The following is a 22,899-nucleotide window of genomic DNA, read 5'->3' on the forward strand; positions in this document are numbered from 1 at the left end:
ACAAGATGCGAGCCCGGGGCTGCCCCAGCAAGCCCCGTCCCCCGGCGGTGCGCGCCTTTCCCCCCCCCCTCCGCCTCCCCTCCGCCCCTTACCTCATTGCCACATTCCCCAGCGAGTGAGCTCAGCTGTTCGCGCAGCCTCTCTCCTTTTATGGTCAAACAACTTTGCCTGGGCGAGGCTTTTTTTTTTTTTTCCCCTTGCTTGCCTTTTTTTTTTTTTTTTTTTCTTTCTTTTTTTTTTTTTTTTCCTTTTCCGCGGGTTGGCGAGGAAGCGTTCGGGGCTCAGCAGCTCCCCCACCTCGCATTTTCTCCTGCCTCTCCCGGCGGGCCCAGGCACAGGCGGCTGTGCGGGGGTAGAGAAGCCCAGCCTCAGCCTCCGCGATCCCCCCCATTCCCCCCCCCCCCCTCCCCTCCCCAACCCCCGGAGCCGGCATTTCCCCTTCTTCCCCGCTCCCCAGAGGTGAGTCTCTTCTCTTGGCTTAGCGGGGGGAAAAAAAAAAAAAATCAAAAAAAATCAAGCTTTTTGTCTGCAAGCCCCGGGGGCTGGGGCTGAGCGAGTCGGGGGGGGGGGGGTGCGGGCTTGCTGCCGTGGGGGGCTGCTCGCCTCCTATAGAGTCTCTCGGTCTCTTTGGGATTGATTTACGGTCGTGGCTCCTGGGTTGGTTTGTTGGGGTTTTTTTGGCTTGTCCGCAGAAAAGAGGTTCGTGTGTGCGTGTGTGTGTGTGTGCGTGTGTGTATCTGGTTGTATTTTTTGCCGTCCCGGTGAAATGGAGGCAGCTAAAGGCTCCTGTCTGGCTCCAGCAGTGGGGAAGAGGGGAGGGGGTGTTGCCCGGTTTTCCTCGGGACAAGCTCTCTTTTGTGTGCGGACGGATGAGTGAGACACCTATGGAGCCTTTTTCCAGATGTGCCTGAGCGAGAGGAATCTGGGGGCTCTTTGTGCATGAAATTTGTTTAATTTATGAGTTTCTTGCCTCTCGGGGAGTGCCCTGAGGAAGTGAAGGCGCAAGTCATTGCGAAGTCGTGCAACTTCTTAACCTTTTAAATATGTTCGCATAGTTTTTTTGCAGTTTTTCTCTTCCCCCACCCCATCACCCTCCCCCGCAGAGGGAGGAGGCGAGCCCAGCATATGTAGGAGAAGTTTGTAGCTCTGAATGCTCCCCCCCCCCCCCCAGCCCCTTGTTCGTTGTTTTCACCTTAACAGCTTGTAGAGCTGGTAGGACTTTCTGCGAAGCTTTGTAACTTTGGGCCAGGCTGGGAGAACTTTCTGGAATTACTGTGTACCAGAGGATCAAAGTAAGCATAACTCCTAAATCTGTTTGCTTTGTATTCTGTATGTTTTGCTATAGTTCTCCTTCCGACCCCGCTCAGTTGGGAGGAAGTTGGCAAACAGGGGAAGTACAGATGCGGTGTGTCACACTATAGTGCCGGGCTGGCTTTTACTGGGGCTCCCAGTGTGGCCAGAGCCAAACTGCTTTCTGCCAGCAGAGGTGAAGAGTAACACTCCGCTCTCCGTCTCCTTAGCTGCCTCCTCCTTTTGTTAAGCAGGAAAGGAGCTAAGCTTTTGAAAGTGGTGTCTTGTGGTGAAAGAACTGAAAGCTGCGTGTAGCGTGTAACAGGTGGCAGATCCACCATGGGACCTTCTGGGAGGTGACCTTGCTGCTGAGGGAGGTGTCACTGGGTTCTGTCCTCCTACTTCTCCTTGCTCTCTGTTAGAGAGAAGCAGTGAGGCAACTTAAGTATCCTGACCGCATCCTTTGGGGACATCTTTCCTCATAGCTCCACTTGAGTCATCTTAAATGCTGTTACAGCAGGCAGGAAAATCTCTCCCCTCAGGGAAAATGTGAGGACATGAAGGATTTAAGATTAGGTCTGCTGGTGTGACACTCCCTCTCCAACAGCTTTTACAAACAGCGCCACAGGACACACACAGAAGCTGTGTGTTTCTGGTAAGGCTTAGATGCTACTGGCAACGCTGGGGGGCTGAGGGGGGTGTGTGTGACTCTCCACAAGGCCAGCCTTTCTCAGCCTGTTTGGTCTGTGTGGAGGTGAACTGATAAACAGAAGTGAGGATGAGCAGGGGCAGCTGCTGGATGGAGACAGCTCTGGGCAGAAAGGGCCTTAAGCGCGGTATAGCATACCGGGAAACGGGCTGCTCTGGGTTAAGGGAGATGGCAGCTGCTGATAGCAAAGCCAGCACTTTGGCGAAGCAGCCGATGTCCCAAGACTGTCTCTGCTGACTAACCCTGGTGTGGAATCGATGTCCCAAGACTGTCTCTGGTGACTAACCCTGGTGTGGAATCGTGATCAGAAGTGATGTTGTCACTGTGGTGTGCTGCTCGTAATGCCATCAGCTCTGCTAGAACTACCACCAAGTGGTTCATTACACCGTAGTGAAAGAGTGGGGCACGAGGCAGAAGTCTCTGAAGAAAGGCTACAGGTCTTTTTAATAGCTTCAGCAGCTCACTGGGAAGCTGCAGAGTGGAGGGAGTTGATCAGTCCCTTCCAACTTGCAAGTCCGTTGACCCCTACAGGGGGATAGGGGGTTGAGGACAATTGAGGGATTGAGGACAGACCTTGCTAATTACTCTTCTGCCTTGGTCCTTTCCCATGCTGGATCATGTGGGAGACGCTCAACACAGCTTTTTGCAATAAGCAGCAGCCTCTTCCTCCTTTTGAAAAGCCCAGAAGAGTTCATCAAGGTGCATAGAATCATAGAATTGTCTGGGTTGGAAGGGACCTTTCAGGTCATGGAGTCCAACGATTGACCTAACAGTGATAAAACTTATCACTAAACTTAGTGTTGCTAAGCGCCACGTCTGCCCGTCTTTTAAATACCTCCAGGGATGACGATTCCACCGCTTCCCTGGGCATCCTGGCGTGCAACTCATCAGCCCTGCACAAAGGGAACAAAAAGGGCAGCAGTGGGGACTTAACATTTGCCTGCCTTGTCACACGCCTGTCACCTGGAGAAGCTGTTACAGGTTACTGTGTCTTGCTGTACTGCATGCACCGAGTCGTGGGAGCGCTAGGAACGGGGCCGGGGGGGAAAGGGGGGGAGGGGGGGGTGCAGGCCTTATCAGCAGGCATGGGTGAATTTAGGGTGGGCGGATGTTTGTGGCACCAGGGCTGTCTGTCCCAGCAGCTGTTATTGTCCGTGGGAGAGAGGCCGGCAGTGTGGAGGGGCACTGATTTGAACATGCCAACTTTGAAACGCTGGCACAGGCCCCCGTGCTGGCGGAAGTGCTATTGTGCCAGGGTGTTAGGAGGGCTGCAGGCATGCCAGCCAGGCTTCACAAACAAAGCATCTGGCTTCGTGGCGATTTCTAGCACAGCTGAGATTTCTGGCCTGGATTGCAGGATGGAGGGGAGGGCCTCGAAACGTGGCCCTCTCGTCGTGAGAGCTGCGGCTCCCGAAACAGCCGGCATGGTATGGGGGGGTGTGTGTGTGTACCCTCTCGTCTGTTCGAGCCCGGTGGGTAGAAAGGAGGGAGGGGAGGGGGTTTGTACGGCCGCACGATGCTTCAGGGGGAGTGCTTACCCCCAGTCCCACCCCACGGGCTGCCCTGGCGCAGGGCAGGACGGCGGCTGCGGTGCCGGCAGGACGGGAGGGAGCCCCGGCTGCAGCCCCGAGGGACGGGGGCGGCGGTGGGGGCGGCGGCAGCCGGGGAGCCATCGCTTCCTGGCGGGGGCGGAGCGGGCGCCGGCGCAGCCGGTGAGGGGGTGGGGGGGGAGCCGCCGGTCACCCTGGCTGGGGAGGGGGCGGGCAGGAAGGAGAGAAAGCGGAGGCGAGATCCGGGGCGGGGGGGGGCGCGGCGAGGTGGGGGATGCTGTACCCGGGGATGTGACAGCAGGGAATTCTTCACCCGCCCTCTCGTTGTGCCGCGGCTGCCGGCCCTCCTCCGGCATGCAGGGGTCTGGAGGTAAAGGACGGAGGGTGCAGGGGGTGTGCCAGGGTTGGGGGGCCAGGGGGTGAAGGGGGACGTTACTGGGGCTGTCACAGGCTGAGGTCAAGAGGAACCGGCTGGCGTTTTCGGGTGAGTGGGGGAGAGGAAATGCGAATTCCAGTTCTGGGAGAGCGAGTATGGGGGCACCCTCCGTACTTAGGGTGTGTGGGGCTTGGTGTCCACGGCAGATAGCACTCATTTGGGTGGACCACTGCTGTCCTGTCCATCATGCGTGCACGCAGGGCTCTTGTGCAGCAAAGAGCTTGGTTTTCTCTGTCGCAAGAATCCCTTTGCGGTCAATGTCACGCTGGGTTGAGATGATGAAGCGTGCTGGCTCATTCGAGCTGTCTGCAGTTTCTGTTCCTCCTTTTTCCTGGTCTGATCCTGGAAGTGCTCTCCTTGGGCACCTCAGCCTCTGGCCAGAGTTAAATTCCTGTATCCTTCAGTTCCACATGTTCCTCTCTATTAATGTTCACTCTGGCCCAAGGCAGAATTCATATAGGTTTCTTCTCTCTTCTCTCATGACAGGTGCTGAGAAGATGGCCTCCCCAGGTGCCCCAGGGACCCGCATGACATCCACAGTCAGTATCAACATTTCTACCCCTTCCTTCTACAACCCACAGAAGAAGTTTGCACCTGTGGTCGCCCCTAAACCCAAGGTGAACCCCTTCAAGGCCGGGGGTGCATCAGAGCCGTCGCTGCCCCCGCCTCCTGGAGCTGGTGCCCAGCGTGCTCAGATAGGGAAGGTGGGGGAGATTCCGTCAGCATCCACGTCCCTGCTGGTAGAAGGTAGGTGAGGGCTGACGTGGCAGACGTGAATATATATTTCTAAATTCTCAGGGTGCGAGGTTTGTAACTGGGCTAAACATGAGAATAGGGGCATAACTACTGGACGTGAAAGATACTTTTGCTATAGAGGCTGGCGGGTTCCAGAATGAGATAAAACGATTGTAAAGGGATCTCAAAATCTGTAGTATCTCCATTAGGAAAGGAGCCAGGAAGGCAGTCCTCCATTGCACTGATGCTGGAGGAATGTAGTGGATTTTTCATAGTATTCCCTGAGTGCATAATTGTGTAACTGCAGTCAGTTTCTGGCCAGCACGTCTGAGAGCAAATAGGTTGCAGGGAAGTTGACCCTGATGGTGAGGAATCATGCTATTCTCCTTCTTGTTGCTTTATTTTGGCTCAAGTTGGTTGTCTCTGACTGTAGAGCTCCTTCTTGCAATCCTGCAATTTCCATCTTTGCTGCTGAAGAGGGGGAGGAAGAAAGAATTGCATGAAAAAATGGTAGAAGCTATCATAAACAGGAAGTGAGACTTAAAGTTTGTATGGCTTGTGGAGTTTTATACTTTTTCCTAGTGGTTTGGGTTGGGTGTGTTTTCCTGTGTAGAGTGACTTCTTGCTTTAGTGTTGTTTTCTTTTCTTTTTCTGTCTTTTTTTTTTTTTTTTTAATTTCCTGTGGTGGTAGGATGGGGTTTTGTGGGTTTGGTTGTTTAGGGGTTTTTTTGTTGGTTGGTTTTGTGTCCTCTAAGAAGCAGCAGGTACCTGGTTGTGTGGCTCCCTAGTTGGAATTAATCAGCATGGATCTACTGGAAATTTCCCTAGGGATTTTGTGCTAATGCTTGATGCTGCATGTTACCCCAAGACACTATCAGGGTGCACCTCAGTCGGGACACGCATGCTCAGATAATGATAACCGCTGTTTAAAATTGTCTAGCGTAGGCTGTGTAACACTGGTGTTCTAGGTTAGCGTGCTAAATTAGCGGGCAGCTGACCTGATGGCACGAAGGCTGGTCCCGTGTGCAGAGGAGACAAATTATTAAGTCATTTTTTCCATTTCTTGAGTCACAAGGTCCTCAGCATGTTGATGCTTCTGTCTCCTAGAATAGTACCGGCTAACTCCGGTGACCTTTTTCTCATCTGTTGTTGCCTGGAATCTTGTATCTGTAATCCAAGGTCCCATCTTAGGCTTTATGATTTTCTGCTATAGTTGTGTGAATTAGGGATGTGCCTGTCAGGTATTAAACTGACACAAATACATTATCTGAAGTACAAAAGTAGACAGATAGATGTTAAAAATTATTTTACAATATGCAGTGCGAGTGGAGGATTGGGTGTTGTTTTCTCCACTATGGAGGAACTAACTTGACAGAAAGATCAGCAAAAAAACCCACTTGGCTTAAACTGCTGTGTCACCAGTGGGTGAGGGCTGCCAGCAAAACATCTGAAGTACAGATGAACCACCAAAACTCAGTTGTGAGAGAAATGCATCTGATTTGATCCTTCACTGATGCATCTCTTCAGTCTCTTCAAAATCTTTCCCTTTCCTAGACATGCCCCAAACACATAGTAGTATAACATAAAGCCATAGAAATTGGTCTCTTTGTCTTTAACGACAGGATGGCTAAGTTAGTATTGCTGTAGGAATATTATGTTTAGTATTGATCATTCTCTAAATCTGGTATAGTAACTTTGTGGGGAACTTTTTGTTTGTGTGAATAATTCATAAAATAGGCGTTTAGTGCATCTGAAACAATGTGACAGCAGATCAGGGCTTCGTTTCTGCAATATTCTTTATCATTTCAATAAATCAAAAGGCAAGCGGATACAAACTTGATCCCAAACTGTAGTTTCAATGAAAAAATACCAGCCCAGTGTTAATTCCCCCCCAGGCAGAGTTGCGATGACACAAGAAGGCTTGGAAGAGGTGCTGCATGCCAGTGCAGTTTATGCATGTCACTGGCTAATCAGATTTCGGCTTTAATTTTCTGAAAGGCCAGTATCATCTCCCCTAGGTTACAGATGAGAAGTCTTTATGAAGTCTGTTGACAACAGCTGGATATAAAGATGAGACAATTTGATTAGTGCTGTTAAAAGTTGCACATGGTGTATCAAGAGTGAAAAACATGGTCTTCTCTCCCTACGGCTTGTTGGGGCTATCTAGGAAAAGAGGTGGGTGTCCAGAAGAAGGGATGTGGAAGCTATGCCTCCTTGTCATCTTCAGTGTTCCTCGCTGCTTGGATGATAAGAGAACGACTTCTTCCATACGTGGTGAAGAGAGGAGGATTCACAATTTATTTCACATTTATTTCACATTTATTCACATTTCACAAAAAAATTTCTCTTTTTGCCTGTTCCATACCTTCGGGCAGATAAGAATAGGTGGAAGCAATGGGGTTTTCTTCTAGGAGTTTGAGGCGCTGTGGTGCTTCTCAGCCTGCTTAAAGGGTTCTGGAAAATTTCTTATGTACTAATCTGTATTGAGCATGAGGACATTTTACCCTCTAAAAGGAAAGCTGTTTTCATCTCCCAAAAAAATAAAGCAGCTTCAGAGATTCCCCATATGCATAAAGGGAAGTTGGTCCAACTGCCTCTTTTTCCCCACACTTGTTTCTTACAGTGCTTCCTAGCCAGCTGCGAGGTGCAAGCTTATTTTCCTGTAGCAGTGCGGGCTCTTCAGGGCCCTGGGTTGTCCGCTGGCATTCCTTCTAATGCTGCTCTCCATTCAGCCATCTGAGCCAGTTACTGGCGAGAGAAGCATATGCTAAGGGACCAAAGAATGAGAGGAGGAGTGAAAAAGGGCATAGTAAGTTACGTTTCCCAATTATACAAGAACTGTTCCCAGTGACTAATTGCTGTAGCTACTGAGGAAAGTTTATATGGTGGCAGATAGTTTTGGTCAAGGTGAAAGCCAGCCTGTGGAGTCCTTGATGGGTGCTGGGGTCCCCTGGGTACTGAGGAACTACTTGCTAACTTCAAGATTCCTTCAGAGGTTTGTACTGGCTAAAAGTAATAAATGATCCAAACTTGCTTTTGTTCTCATTCTTCCTCGTAGACCTGCCACCGCCACCTCCTCCCCCACCTGGAGAGGAGACAAGTTTCTCCTCAAACTGTGCTTTTCCACCACCCCCACCACCCTTTGAAGAGCCTTTTCCACCAGCCCCAGAAGAAGTTTTTCCTTCTCCTCCTCCTCCTCCTCCACCAATGTTTGATGAAGGTCCTGTGAGCATGGTACCTGCCCCACAGGTGAGTGAGGTCAAGGGAAGTACAGTTTCTTGTGAGGCTCTGTGAGCTGGGGCAGCTTCTCACTGCTCTCCGAACTCAGCAGCAGGAAGCCCTGAGATCTGGGAAAGCAGAAAATGCTACCACACGATGAACCAGCATAGGTTAGGGACAACTTGGCTGGGCTGTATCTCTGCAGATGAAGGACCTGGGGTTCCTGGTGGACAGTGAGTTGAATGTGAGCCAGCAATGCACCCTTGTGGCAATAAAGGCCAACCACACACTGGGCTGCATTCGTGAGAGAGTAGTCAGCAGGACGAGGACAGTGATCATTCCTCCCTCTTCAGTGCTAGTGAGGCTGTGTCTTGGAGGACTGTTTCCAGTTGGGCTCCCCAGTATAACAACCCCAGAGGAATACTGAACTAGATGCAATCCAGGAAAGGGTCTTAGGGATCATTTGGGGGTTGGAGCATGTGGTGCAAGAGCTGGGTTTGTTCAGCCTGCAGAAGAGGAGGCCAAGGCAGGGACCTAACTGCAATCTGCCATACCTAAAGGAGAGCTGGAGAGACAGCAGATTCTTCTCACTGGGGTGTAACAAGAGACAATGGACACAAGTTGCAGCAAGGGAAATTCCTGTTGGACAGAAGAAAAACCTGTTCCCCTGCGAGGGTGGCTCAACACTGCCACAGGTGCCTTGGGAAATCTGCGTCCTTGGGGATGTTCAGAAATCACCTGGACAAGACGCTGAGTAACCTGGTCTAGTTTAAGAGTTAGCCCTGCTGTGAGCAGGGTGTTGGACTTGACACCTCCAGATGTCTTTTCCCACCTAAATCTGTCTGTGAGCTCCTTTGGGCTGTGCATTTTCCCACTGTTTGTAGAACTTGGAGACTGTGTCCTGTTCATCCTCACCAACTTGCTATCCACTCAAAGCAAGGAGCAGATGTGCACCACAGTCCAAAGTATCAAAATCTGCTATTGTAAGGGGATACATCCGGTTCTCTGGCTGTTCCTGTAATGTGCTCTGCTCCCTCTTTCCTCATGGATGGTGGTGTAGGTACGTGGCAAGATGAGCAGCGTTGATCTTGAGTTTGACTCACTGTCCCTAATGTTGGATGACATGGAGAAGAATGACCCCTTCAAATCCCGGGTGAGCTCTCCAGAATGTTGCAGGCGGAAGGAGAGATGACTGGTTTGCTGAACAGAGGTAGTGAGAAGGATGCTACTGAAGATTAAAAAGTCTGGATAAACCATAGCACGGAAGTGTTTGTGAAGGACCAGAAAGTGTAGATCTTGAAACTTACCAGGTTTGCTATATATGTAACAGTGTGGGAACTCCTAGCATCGTGGGTCTGGAATAGCTGCTGATTTACTGCTATACACAGCATATTTTCTCTTTCACCTTGCCGATAACTGCCTGTTTCTCTCTGCTGCTTCCCTTTACAGATACCTTCAGCATCTACAGGTTCTCTGGAGAAACCATCAGCCCCAAAAGCCCATGTGGAAATACCGTCTGCACCCAGAGATACTCCTCAATCCTTTCCTTCCAAGTTCACTCCAAAGTCAAGTGGAAGCTTATCTTTCAAGCCCCATGGAGTGGATTCGACCCCCTCCCCAAGTGCATGGGTAGCCCCACAGCAATGCAAGGAGCCTCTAGCACCAGTCCCTCCACCCCCGTCTCTCCCTCCTGCTCAGCCTATCCCTAAATTTACCCCACCCGCTGCCATTGGCTCTCCGAAGTCTGGGTCCAAATCAGGTGCCAATGTTCCCATGGCTCCCTCAAACTCTACAAGATACCCTACCTCCTTTCAGACGCAGTTCACAGCCCCTTCACCTTCAGGTCCCTCCTCACGGCCGCAGCCTCCCAATTTCACCTATGCCCAGCAGAGGGAAAAACCCCAAGTGCAGGAGAAGCCACGTCCCACAGAACAACCTACTGCTGCAAAAGACATGGTAAGGGGTAGAGTGGGGACCAGTGTCTTTGGACAGACACAGCGTCACTGGGAATGGAGGATGAGGAGGGAGGGTCTGTCCCAGGCTAGGGGAAGCTGTTACCCATCCTGAAAGAGAGATGTAACTAGAGACAGTGGTGGAGAGGAATAGGATTGCATGTAAAGGTGGAAAGAAGCAAACACAGTGGATGGCAGATTGTTCCCTAGAAAGAGACAGAGAGGAGAAGTAAAGGTGAGAGAAGTAGGTTTATTAGGGACAGGGTCAGAAGGAGTCTGCCTATGTGTCCTGAATGTTTCCTCTTCCTGCAGCATAGACCCACAGGCTCCAGTGCAGATCCACCTAGGGGAAACTCCTGTCTGACCATGAAGGAGGTAGAAGAGCTGGAGATGTTGACCCAGAAGCTAATGAAGGATATGGAGCATCCACCCCCAGCAGAGGCTGCTACTTCTGGTGCGTTCCCTCAGTGGACAGCAGTAGGACTAAGACTGTGATGGGTTTTTATCTCTCCTAATCCCTTTCTTCTTCCATTGCCAGAGCTCTGCGGCTTCTGCCGGAAGCCCCTATCGCGAACCCAGCCAGCTGTGAAGGCCCTGGACTGCCTCTTCCATGTGGAATGCTTCACCTGCTTCAAATGTGAGAAGCAGCTGCAGGGGCAGCAGTTCTACAATGTGGATGAGAAGCCCTTCTGTGAGGACTGCTATGCTGTGAGTCACTGGGATGGAAGCTGCTAGAGAGAGCTGAGCTTGCTGTGGTTGCTCTCTCTTGCTTTCCTTTCTTCCTTCCATTTTGCCTGTCTGTGTAGTGTAGCCTCCCGGGGTGGGGGCTTGTATTTAATGTGTCTTACTTGTTTCCTTTGGGCTCAGGGGACCTTGGAAAAGTGCAGTGTCTGCAAACAGACCATCACAGACCGGATGCTGAAGGCCACTGGTAACTCATACCATCCCCAGTGTTTCACCTGCGTGATGTGCCGTACCCCTCTTGAGGGGACCTCTTTTATTGTGGACCAGGCCAACCAGCCTCACTGTGTGGATGACTACCACAGGTATGGAGAGAACGTGCACCATGTGTTGTCTGAAAGAAGGCAGATACCCCTCGCACCTGTTTGATTTTGCTGCAATATGGGGTTGAGTTGCCCATGTCATCTGTTGGACATGAGATTAAAAAGGAGTCAGCGATGTATCTCGTAGCAATTGAGGTCTTTTTCCCATCTAAACTTCATTGTGATTTATTACTCCTCTGCTGCTAATACTATTGTACGGCAGTGAGAAACTTGCATAGAATGTCACCATGGTGGTCATGATCTCCTCCCTATTTCTGTGTGTTGCAGGAAGTATGCTCCACGCTGCTCAGTTTGTAGTGAGCCAATCATGCCAGAGCCTGGAAAGGATGAGACAGTGCGTGTGGTGGCATTGGAGAAGAATTTCCACATGAAATGTTACAAGTGTGAGGTAAGCCTGGTGGCCCATGTCTCCCATGCCCATCACCAGCAACTGGGCACCTTTGTTGTCTGTCCTGACCAAACACTAAGGCTGTTTTGAATTAATCTGGAGCATTTTTGAAGCAGGTTCAGAAAAAGATGAGATCATAGCATCGTAGAATATCTCGAGTTGGAAGGGACCCATTAGACATTCACAGACTACAGGTCCATAAACAAGGACTGTGCGGGGTCGTAGTCTCTGACATCCCTAATACAGCAGCTGGGCAGCATGCTGGGATCACAGAAGGAGCGTGCTCTTCCTTCAAAATAGTATCTTCTGTGAAGCATCATCAGAGACAGAGCAGTGGGCTTGAGCCATTATCCTGATCCAGCGGGGCATTTCTTACATCGTTGAACGCGTTTACCCTGCTGTTGGCTGCCATTGAGCTCCTTCCCTCTTCTCTTTCCCCATTTAGGACTGTGGGAAGCCCTTGTCCATTGAAGCAGACGAGAATGGGTGCTTTCCGCTGGATGGGCACGTGCTGTGTATCAAATGTCACACCGTTCGTGCCAAAACGGCACGCTGAGGAGCTTGGAGTGGGCATACCCTTGAGACCCCTGCACTCAATACTCTTCCCCTCCCCGCCGTTGTCCTATCCCTCTGCCTGACCAGGCGGATTGCTACCAATGGAGACTATGCCAGAGCAGTTCTTTAATCATGTAGGATTCACCGCTCCTAGACTTCACTCTGCACACCCACCAAGAAAGAACCTCTTTTCTTGTCACCGCTTCCTGGCCACAGTGTATTCCAGGCTGGGGGGCTATGAGCAAGGTGAGTGCACAATCTCTGTTCTCTCAAGACTCTGGAGGAGGAAGACCAGACCTCCACCACTGCCTGGTGGAAGTAGCAAGAACAACCTTGTGGCAGGTGCTGGGAAGGGCTGAGCATTCTTCTGTTCCATGGAGCCAAGAATGATGATTTGACCTTGGAAGGTGGAAGCCTCCATCTTGGCACCACTTCTGTCTTTGATTATTTTTAATTTTTTTTTCTTGTGACACCTCATTATCAGGATGTCTTCCCCTGCCCCCTCCCTCACTCCTGGGTTAGAGTGTGGAGGCAGAACATATTGGGAATCTCTGTTATCGTTGCTGGAAAAAGTGAACCTACTATAGCTTTTCTGTCTCTAATGGGTTTTAATGGCTAACTGTCTTAATGCTTTTTTTTTTTTCCTTAGCCAGATTAAACTGGCAATGTTTGGAATTCTACTCTATTCCTGAGTTTGGAAACTTTTTTTAAAAAAAAAAAAAAAAATCTGTTTCCCTCCCCCAAATTAATTGTTTCCCAGTGTGGTTTCTGGACAGCCAGGCTGGGCACCGGAGTAGCAAAGCAGTCCAAAGAATGCATGTTTACAAATAAAGACTGTCATAAGGACGGGCAGCACATGGTGAGGGGGCATCTCAGAGCGTGGATGAAGATTCAGCAGACTGAGGAATGTCTCCCTGTTCCAGCAGGGATTCTTTTTCGCTGCTGTAAGTGAAAGCTGCAGTGTAATTGCAATGTACTGTCTGGCTCCAAGTGTTACTGCACTGAGCCCCACTTCCTGGACTAGAAACTCTCAAACTGAACAACCCTTTTGAATAACTACACTGTCCAACCACTGTTTGCATTCAATAAAATGTGGGGTTTTTCCATTAACATGTCTGCTGTATTTGTTCAGCTACCCATGAGAATTGCTGTCTTAAGCAGTAGAGAATGTATGTGTAGTTGCTATTCCACCTACCCTCCAGCGATGATGAGTCTGAAAATGGCCTTTCCACCTCTTGCTCTCCTTCTGAAACTGTTTGGTTTCCTACTTTTCTGTGCCTGAAGAGTAGCTCTCACTTAAAGCAGTGGAAGACTGCATTTCAGTAGACAGCAGTCTGCTTGATGGTATCACTGGGAGGCAAGTTACTACAGTCTACTCGCGTCAGAGTGGAACAAAGTGGTCAGTTTGCTTGCTGTGCCTTAACCATTGCTGCTCAGAAAGTGTTTGTACTTTATGGTTTTAAGCATGGTATCGTCTTGGTCACTGGTGGTGAAACTCCTATTTGTGGTGAGCATCAATGATTCTACACTTCAAAGACATGAAACCTACTATTGTTCTCTTGCTGGCTTTGACTCCTTTGACTCCTCTTTAATGACTCGTTGCAAATGGATCCAGCAAATGCTTTGAGGTTTCCTATAGGATGAGCAAAGAATAAACAGATTGTACATTTGCTTTCTTTTTCTTATCCGAGTTCTTGCTGGTTTGTAGGCATTGTTTTGAGTGGTTGTTTCCAGATTACGTGATTAAAAGCTCATGCCCACAAACACCGAGGAGCACAGAGAAGAGAATGACGGGGGAAAGAAGCCTTCTCACCCAGCTCCTCCCAGAGGTATCAGAGGACTATAGCCCTGGTGTCTGGGTATGAAACCTGCCCAACAGAGTCAACCGGAAGGGCTCTCTGGATCACCTTGCAGATAGACTAAGAGGAGGTTAGTCCTTTTGAGGGGCGTGGGGTGCAGGGGAAGAGCAGTTGGGGACTGTAGAACGCTTGTTATGGGATATGTGTAGGGGCAGGGTCAAAGGCAGGAAAAGGGATTGATTAAGGAGAGGAAGCAGCATGGGAACTCTGGTGGGGAAAGGGGCACAGAAGGGGTTGGCTGCACACAGACAGTATGGCTGTCCTGTGTCTGGCTGTGTCCTGTGTCTCATCAGTGCAGTCTGTCCTGTCTTCTTACTAAACTCTTTTTTATCTTCTTAATTTTCTTACATGAAGAGACTTGGCTTAGTGCATGTGGAGGTCTGAGCACCAGCAACTGGAAGTGCCTGGGTGCAGGCATATTGTGCGGGTGTGTATGTTCCTGCGTAATCACTAGCAAAAATCAAGTCAGGGTGGCTGGTGAGTGAGTAGGGCAAGAGACTCGAGAGCCGTGAGCTGGCGTGGCTGGGAGTCTGGCAGGATGCCGGAGAGACCAGTCTGAGAGTCAGCTGCTACAGCTCCCAGGAGGACCAAGCCAGCTACTCTTGGTTCTGGAAGTCAGCTACTGGGAAGCCTGGACCAGCTACCAGAGAACAGTTTACATCTGTGTGGGGGAGACCAGGGAATCCTGGTGCCAGCTGCTGGGTAAAGCCAACATCTAAGTCCCAACATCTAAGGCTAATTACTGGAGGGCCTCCAGCTTAGGCTCCAGAACATCAACCCAGCTACTGGATAGCTGGTCTTAAGACCCCAGAGGGATCCATAGTATATACGTATATATTTCCTGCTAACAGGTTCATCCTGATCAGCCAGAGAAGGGAGTAGGATCAGGCTCTGTGTGCTGTGCTTGCATGACTGCTGCGTTTTCTGCCTCCGGCCAGTCATGTACAATGTGTGTGCATATATATACATGCACATCCCATATACGTGTGTGAATACCCATTGGGGATATATGCTCAGGCTTGCTACTGGCTGTACCCGAGGATATGGAACTGAGCAGCCTTTTCTGTATCAGGCCAGTTCATTCAGCTGCTCCTCACAGTTGAAGTTGGAAGGGACTTCCCTGCTCAGGGCAGGGTCAACCACAGCAGATTGCTCAGGAATGTACCCTGTCAGTTTTTTAATACCTCCAAGGGTGAGAGCTCTACAGCCTCCCTAGGTAACCTAGTCCGGTGCTTAACAACTCTCACAGTAAGTTTTTTCTTACCTTCAAATGGAATTTGTTGTATTTCGATGTGTTCCCACTGCTGCTTCTCCTTTCACGGGATACCACTGAAGAGAGCCTGGATCCCTCTTTTTCATTCCCTCCCATCAGGTATTTACATGCAATGATAAGAGCCACCCAACCCTTCTCATCTGGAGGCTCAACAGCTCTCTCAGCCTTTCCTCCTGTGTCAGATCCCCTGATCCTTTCAAAATCACAGTGACCTTTCATGGGACTTGCTCCAGTAAGTCTGTGCCCTTCATACCGGATGCTCTGGATGTCTGACCAATGCTGAATAAAGGGGAAGAACTGCCTCCCTCCAGCTACTGGTGATGCATTTGCTAACGCAGCACAGATACTGTTGGCCTCCTTTGCTACAAGGCCACATTACTGGCTGAAGTGGAACTTGCTGCTTGCTAAGACCTGCAAGCTGACTGTTTTCCAGCCAGTCAGCACCCACCACAGACTGGGACTATTCCTCTCCAGTTGCAGGACTCTGCCTTTCCCCTTTGTTCAACTTCAGGAGTCTCCTCTCTTCCCATTTCTCCCGTCTATTAAGGTTCCTCTGAAGGGCAGCACAACTATCTATCTGATGTATCAGCCACTCCCAATTTTCTATCAGTGGCAAGGATAGGTTAAAGTTTACGTATGCGTGACACAAGCTCATAATCTTGTGCCAGCCTCATTGGGGCTTATCTCCTAGCCTGGATATCTGCCACGTAGCAACTTTATTATCTATACTTCGTGTTAAAGACACCTATTACTAAGAGTGAACTTACTGATAAACTAACAACACTCACAGGAAGGGCTTATCTTATCATCAGCTGTATCCCTTACTACAGCTGCAGTGATGCGAGTAGCTGATACGTGTGTACCACGGTTCCTTGTGTATACTCCACTGCTGCTCGTGTTGAACAGAAACTAGCCTTCTTGCTTACAGCTGCAGGTCTTTAGAGCTCTGCTTCTTAACTCATCTGTCATTTATGGTTAAGCAAGACCTTCCCAGGAGCAGGAGTGTTAATTTATAGCCTTAAGAATTCGGAGCATTGTACAATTATACAAACACTGATAGCTATCTACAGCAAGTAACTGATTGCTGCATGACTAGCACTCACCTTCTTCACCAACCTACACTTAGCTCAAGCACTGAAAAATACATCTTGAGGTGACTATGCTTCCCAGGTATAAGAAAGACTTAGGAACACCAGAGCGAGACTTTTTTTCTCACCCCTCCTGTTCTGCAGCAGAAGGAAGTAGTACTCACATGCATTTCATTAAACTACAGCAGTAACTTCTAATATTTCTCATGGTTCAGGGGTAAACGCAGGAGCTGTAAAAAGATGGACTTGGCTAATGGATGGATACAGCTGTAACTGGGCTTACAGGAAAAAGTCTGAAGTGTCCAGCTGCATATGTATCCTTTAATCCTAATGCAAATGCATTTCCACATAAAATCTACAGTTAAATGAACAAAGACTATTGGCTGAAACAACTAAACATGGATATAAGGACCCTGCTGGAACTTGTAACGTGTATGCTATAGTAAAGGTCCTGATCATATTTGAAATAAGCCAGAGAACTCAGATACAGCCTACCCTGCCACAGGTTTATTTACAAAATATTATTTACAGTCTATAATTGTCTTGAGCTCTGATAAATAATAACATTTCCTCCGCAGAGAAGGAATAAGACAGACCACCTACACATTTTTCTGTTACAAATACCCAATCCAGCCAAAGAAGACTATTCTCTCTTTTAAAACGGGGCAGAGGAAAACGGGTATCTAAAGGGTTTTCTGTCCATGGCACAAGTAAAGGTGTTAAGCAGGTTGGAGAGATGTACATCTCCCGGCTGAAGTGTGCTTGTGCAAAACAGCAATGTGCTGAGCTTACCTGATCATACAAGTTACAGCAGGGTGTGCTGCTACTCCCAACTTCTCCTCCAAAGAAAGAAGTACACCACAAGTTGGTGTTTAAGGCAAGAATAGCTGAATTTAAAAAAAAAAAAGTATCCCTTACCAGCAGCCTTGTGAAAGACAGAATAGTTTGTTGGTGTTGTAAAACAAGGAAGACAGAAGGCTGCTAAAGTGAGAAGGGATGTATGCCAAGAAGCGAACGGGCCCAGTCTCTACATCTCTGTGTCCTTGTGCATGTTCTCTGAATGGCCCAGTCTATCTGAACCCTCATCTCCAATCTTACAACATTATCCACTGCCTCCAACTCACTCTGTATGTATCCTTATGTTTCTATGTGATATACTGACGGTCTGAAACTCCAGTATATGGACTAGAGGGATTACTTAGTGCTGCACACAACAGACTACAGAAGACAGGGCTGAGAACACTTTCTAAGACCAGTGCTCTGAAACGTACTGGTGGCTGCTGTAGAGCTAAAGCAAGGGGCAACAGAAATGAGAGCAGGTGGTGTTGCCTCATAAGCCTTTTCAGTTCTGGTTGTTTTGCTTTGCTCATCCCAGTCACTCATTTGGAAGCAATTGCCATAGGAACGATTCCAAGTGATATCTGGTAAGAATGGGCATTTAGCAAGCTCAAGAGAGCAATGGCTGATCACTCCTTAAAGCCTTGGATGCTACACAGGATCCTCTTCTGGTGGCCTGGAAGTGACACTCCCATCTGTTTCAAGTCCCTGAAGGAAACAGGGAAAAAAAAGGAAAAAATGAATTGCTGTTCTTGTTTCTTGGGGATTGGGTTGTGGGTAAGGGCAGAAACAGTTACCAAGCACCAGTTCAGAAAGCTTACTTTCCCTCAGTGCCTCCTACTATGCCTACCTTTTCTCTAGAGGGAAGAAACTTCTAGACATTCCTGCCCTTCCCTGGCTACCTCTGCTCACCCACTCAACTGGCTTGTCCCACCTCCTGACTAGGCCTGTGCTCCCATTAAATCAGGACTGTGTCCATGTCAGCTTGTGAAATGGGATATGTCTCAACCCTTTAGCAGGTCTGTCCCTGCACTGTGCCTGCTCATTTGTTTCATATAATTGCCCTGGTTGGAGCTGACTATACATCCCCAACCCACAACAGAACATGGCTCTGTTGGTAAAGCACCTGACCTGAGGCCTTCTAAGGAGCCCAGAAGGACTTTACTCTATGACAGAACAGTGCCTGGCTGATGGCGGGGGGGAATAACACTACCCCATCTGGAATTCAAGGCAAGAAAATTATCTTATGAAGCCCTACAAGGGTGAGGAGATGGTTCATGTTAGAGAAATGTCTGGCATCTATTGCTTCCCCCTGCTGTTTGTGTCTGATGTGAGTTCAGAGCAGCTCAGACCCCTGAAGAGCCTCAAGCATGGACAGACAGGGAATTAGTCTTGCAGTCTGGGCTGATTCTTCCCTTTTAGGGCAAGAAGCCAGTTCACTTCCATTTAACTATATAGAGAAGGATGGAGAGAAGCCTTCCAGGTGTGCCTGTTGAGATAGCACAGGGACAGACACAGCTACTTGTAGCATAGCCTGGGGTGCCTTGTGGGACCTTAGCCTGCCCTTACTCAGCAGTGAGCTCCAGAATGGACTCCATGGTGTCCAGGCCAGCAGTGCGAAAGTTGGAGATGTAGCGCTTCATGCGAATGGATTCCAGCCACTCAGGGATGGATCGATAGGGGATCCCATCGGAGCCGCTACAGCTGGGGAGCCGGAGCGTCACCCTAAAGACAGACAAAACCACCATTAGCCAGGTAACTACCATAAATGGCCATTACTATGAGAGAGTAGCTAAAGGGTAAGCACCTCTGCCGGGGCTAGGCCAATTTATCTGCTTTATGCACAGTGAGGTCAGACTGCCCAGGTCAATGGCTATGCCCTCTGTCACCATGACAGAAAGATGACTACTATCTTCCGTCTCTTGCCAGCCTGCACTGCTAGCACTACCTCTCCTCCTGCTGGAGGCAGAGAGGTGAAAATCTCCCAGTTAACCTCCCCTCCGCCAGTGATAGCCTGCTTACTTGGGATCAAAGTCTGCAACTGGCCGGAGAAGATGGGGACTTGAGATGAAATGTTGCAGCTGTGCCCGGATTTCCTGAAAATGAGGCCTCCTCATCCGATCGTGTGACCAGCAGCTCTTCATGAGCTCATAGAGGATAGATGGGCAGTCGACAGGCGGGGGGAGCCGGCACCCATCCTCTAAGCTTTTCATCACCTGCACAGAGGACACAGAGAAATCTGGCTGAGAACAGAGAGCGTGAAAGAGGAGCAAGAGACCTCTGTAGGGCTCGGAGCAAGCAGTTCATGATTTTGCACAGCGTGTAGTCAGGGAGCGGTTGAAGCAGATTGCATGTGTAGGAAGTAGGGTTTGGGCAGCACAGAAAAGGACCAGGACACCTAAGGGATGTCAAAAAGTGAAGTGGCATATGCACGTACTTTCAACCCTTCTCTAGCTTAGCTCCCATTTGTCATTCAGGGCACACATTGATGAGAATCATAGAATCATAGAATGGTTTGGGTTGGAAGGAACATTAAAAACCATCTAGTTCCAATCCCCACTGCCATGAGCAGGGACACCTCCCACTAGACCAGGTTGCTCAAAGCCCCATCCAGCCTGGTCTTGAACACTTCCAGGGAAGGGGCATCCACAACTTCTCTGGGCAACCTGTTCCAGTGCTCACCACCCTCACAGTAAAGAATTTCCTCCCAATATCTAATCTAAATTTCCCCTCTTTCAGTTTAAAACTGTTACCCCTCATCCTACCACTACACTCCCTCATAAAGAGTCCTTCCTCATCTGTCCTATAGGCCCCTTTTAGGTCCTGGAAGGCTGGATAAGGTCTCCCTGGAGCCTTCTCTTCTCCAGGCTGAGTGAGGACCAGAAGTGAGGACCAAATGATTCTGGCACAGGCCTGGTGAGAAAAGGGGAACCAGACTCTAAGAAATAATTTCAATAACATGTGCTAGCCTCACAGATACGCTGAACCTAGAATGAGACAAGACATAACACTCCAGAGCCAGAGGACGGAGAAAAAGAAACCAGCAGAGAACATCTCCAGACCCAAAGGCCATGGCTGATTTAACCAGTCCTTAATTTGGCTCATTGCTGTTGACACCTGAACATAGTTCAGAGGCCCAAACACTTACTGCCCTTGACTTGGCTGCATTGATTTTTAGCAGGGAGGGAAACATAGCAGTTATGTGTTCAAAAGAATGTCAAGACTGCAGGCTAAGGGAACTCTACAAAAGCTGGGTCTATGTGCCATGTTTATTTTTTGAAATCAGCACTTGAGGAGAGTGTTTGTTACCTCTTGATTGGACATGTCCCCATATGGCTTGTCACCAAACGACAGCACCTCCCACATGACAATTCCAAAGCTCCAGACATCACTGGCTGAGGTGAAAATCCGATGAGCAATGGCCTCTGGGGCTGTCCATCGGATGGGAATCTTACCACCCTGTGAAAGAGCAGAGACATAGCATATCCAGTGTGTATCACTGAGTTGTACTTCTCCAGTGCTTTCATGCAAGGAGCTTACAAAGTGGTTCAAAGCCTGAGCCCACTTTAACCACCCCTGGGGAAATTTCTCAAGAGCACAGAAACATTCTTGGAAAGTAAATGAGTTTAAGCCTTCTGTTCAGTTGAACGCAATGCAAAACCACTGCTGTGGGAGTAAGAGCCTGACACCAGTCACAGCCCTACTTTGAATGACGCTAGACATTAGAATCACTGGAACTTCCATTGAAAGGAACCTTTAGATGTCTCTATTCCAAACCCCTGATCACAGCAGGGCTATCTTCAAAGCTAGATTTAGTTAACTGAGCCCAAAAGACCAGATCTCTCGTTTTGCTTGTCATTTTAAAACCACCATCCCTCTCAATCTCTTAGCCTATAAAATCAACATGGACTCCAGACAGAAAAGTACCATCTTCCGAATCATCCACACTGTGACTTGCAGTTTTACTATGGGTTTTCCTCAGGGATTTTCCATCCATATCTTCCCCCGGCCTGGTGTTTCCTATTGTGAAGAAATTCTGCCATTCTTATCTGGCAGAATGCCAATCCCCCTGAGACTACAGTTCATTTACAGGACTGAGAGATTGTTTCTGCATTACCTTGGTTTCATAGGTTCCCTCTGAATCATTCTCTAATATTCGGGAGAGACCAAAGTCAGACACCTTGCACTGAAGACTGCGTGTCACCAGGATGTTGCGAGCGGCCAGATCCCGGTGCACATAGTTGTGTTCTGAAAGGTAGGTCATGCCAGAGGCTATTCCCTGCAGCATGCTCACAAGCTGCACAGGGCTAAATTTTTCCTCATTCTCCTGCATGGAAGAAGAAGTGAGAGAAGTTCCCGGTCAACTGACATCAACCTGCTTTGTTTCTAGTTAGTGGCCTATCAACTTGCGAAAGTGGACATTGGTGAACAAGCAAAAAGGCAATGCTGCAGCCCAAAGGATCTAACAGGTTCTCAGTAAGAGACTGGTGGTGATCTCCAGAGTCATCATTAGGCACCTGCACTTCAACTGCCAAAGACAGCACTCTGGACACTGAGCAAACTGGCTGGCATCAAGCTTCAGCTGCTGGAAATGTTAGTGAGGAAAATATAAGTGGATGTCTGGATCTTATTTCTAGTTTTCTCTTAGGGTCCTAAATCCAGGTCAAGTGCAAGTTCCAGCAGCACATAAGCCTATTACAGATTGGAATATCTCACCCGGAGGAAAGTATCCAGTGCTCCATTCTCCATATATTCAGTGATGATCATCATTGGTCTCCCTTGAGGAAAACAAGAAGGTGTCAGCCTTTTTGCAATTCTACTCTTGCTTTTCAATGCTCTCCACATTGCCCCAACACAGAGAACCATATTCAACCCCAGCCAACATCCCTGCTCCACTGGCACAGCTGGCTGACCCTAATATTTAGACCTCCCCCAATGATTTTTGTATTCCTCCTTATGTTATACGTGTATCTTTACAGCATCCCAACTTCTCACCCACTCACCAACCCAAGACCTCTCCTAGCACTGCCTCATGACTCTGTCAGAAATCCATACCTCTCTTCCCTTCCTCATTCTCTGCCATGACAATGTCTGTCTACTCTCAGCACAGCCTCTCTGACAGCATTCTCTCTAAGAAACGCCCAAGAAACATGCCAGTTTCTGCTCTCATTCCAAGACTCCCTCCCACACGCTCTTACTTTTGGTGACAACTCCTTCCAGACGCACAATGTTCGGGTGATTGAATTGCCCCATAATTGTTGCTTCGCGCAAAAAGTTCCACCACTGTGAGTCTGAATATGTCGACTTCAGGGTCTTGATGGCAACCACGATACGTTCTTTCCCTGGCAGCCGCAGGGACCCCCGATAAACCTCCCCAAACTCCCCTGAGGACAACCAGAGGCAAAAGGTCACAAATAGGGAGCAAAATAACAGTGTGGGAGAACTGAAAGATGGGGAGAGCAACAAGTAACTCACCCTCTCCAATCACATTCTCCATAGTGACACAAGAGACATCCAGTTCCTTGGTGAACTCCAGCACCCCCCTGCTGGGGTCATCATATGGTTGCAGGTCTACATAGGGCTTCAACCAGACCTTCTCTATTGTAAAGGGAAACAAAAGAGCAAATTAGCCTGTCATGTCTTTGGCAAGCTTTGTAGGGCAAAGCTACAGAAGCAGGGGTGAATCCACAGGATTCTAACAATGGCAGTAAACAAATCCACCAAACATACACTGAAGACTACAGCCATTATGGGAAGAGGCAAATTACACCAGAAAATCCATGCCAGTGTCTGGTTTTAAACTACTGTTTCTTTTCATTCCTTCCAACCCATTACAGGCTTCTCCCTGGTTCTACTCGTTTGAAGCTCACCTCGATCAAAGCCTGAAGTATTGTAATCTGGCCGAGCTTGCCTCCGATGAGCCTGCCTGGAACATAAGAAGCAG

The 22,899-nt window shown here is 48.9% G+C and overlaps 2 protein-coding genes across 2 annotated transcripts in view; one reads left to right on the forward strand and one right to left on the reverse strand.

Moving 5' to 3' along the window:
- The first annotated feature begins 310 nt into the window (after positions 1-310).
- ZYX (zyxin) lies at positions 311-13,569 on the forward strand. The gene is made up of 9 exons (XM_074148864.1): positions 311-459; positions 4,472-4,732; positions 7,779-7,969; positions 9,389-9,895; positions 10,204-10,345; positions 10,430-10,599; positions 10,759-10,937; positions 11,223-11,343; positions 11,789-13,569. The coding sequence occupies exons 2-9, from the start codon at positions 4,483-4,485 to the stop codon at positions 11,897-11,899; spliced, it is 1,671 nt and encodes a 556-aa protein (XP_074004965.1). The 5' UTR covers positions 311-459; positions 4,472-4,482; the 3' UTR covers positions 11,900-13,569.
- Positions 13,570-17,584: 4,015 nt separating this feature from the next.
- EPHA1 (EPH receptor A1) overlaps positions 17,585-22,899 on the reverse strand; it is a 36,896-nt gene continuing 31,581 nt past the window's right edge. Inside the window, exons 10-18 of the mRNA XM_074145030.1 lie at positions 22,826-22,881; positions 22,431-22,553; positions 22,154-22,339; positions 21,672-21,733; positions 21,073-21,282; positions 20,265-20,414; positions 18,978-19,171; positions 18,525-18,680; positions 17,585-17,663 (exon numbers count right to left, since the gene is read on the reverse strand). Coding sequence (XP_074001131.1) covers positions 17,585-17,663; positions 18,525-18,680; positions 18,978-19,171; positions 20,265-20,414; positions 21,073-21,282; positions 21,672-21,733; positions 22,154-22,339; positions 22,431-22,553; positions 22,826-22,881 — 1,216 coding nt within the window. The remainder of the gene's footprint in view (positions 17,664-18,524; positions 18,681-18,977; positions 19,172-20,264; positions 20,415-21,072; positions 21,283-21,671; positions 21,734-22,153; positions 22,340-22,430; positions 22,554-22,825; positions 22,882-22,899) is intronic.

This window comes from Numenius arquata, chromosome 1 (assembly GCF_964106895.1).
Source record: "Numenius arquata chromosome 1, bNumArq3.hap1.1, whole genome shotgun sequence".
Lineage (NCBI taxonomy): Eukaryota > Metazoa > Chordata > Aves > Charadriiformes > Scolopacidae > Numenius > Numenius arquata.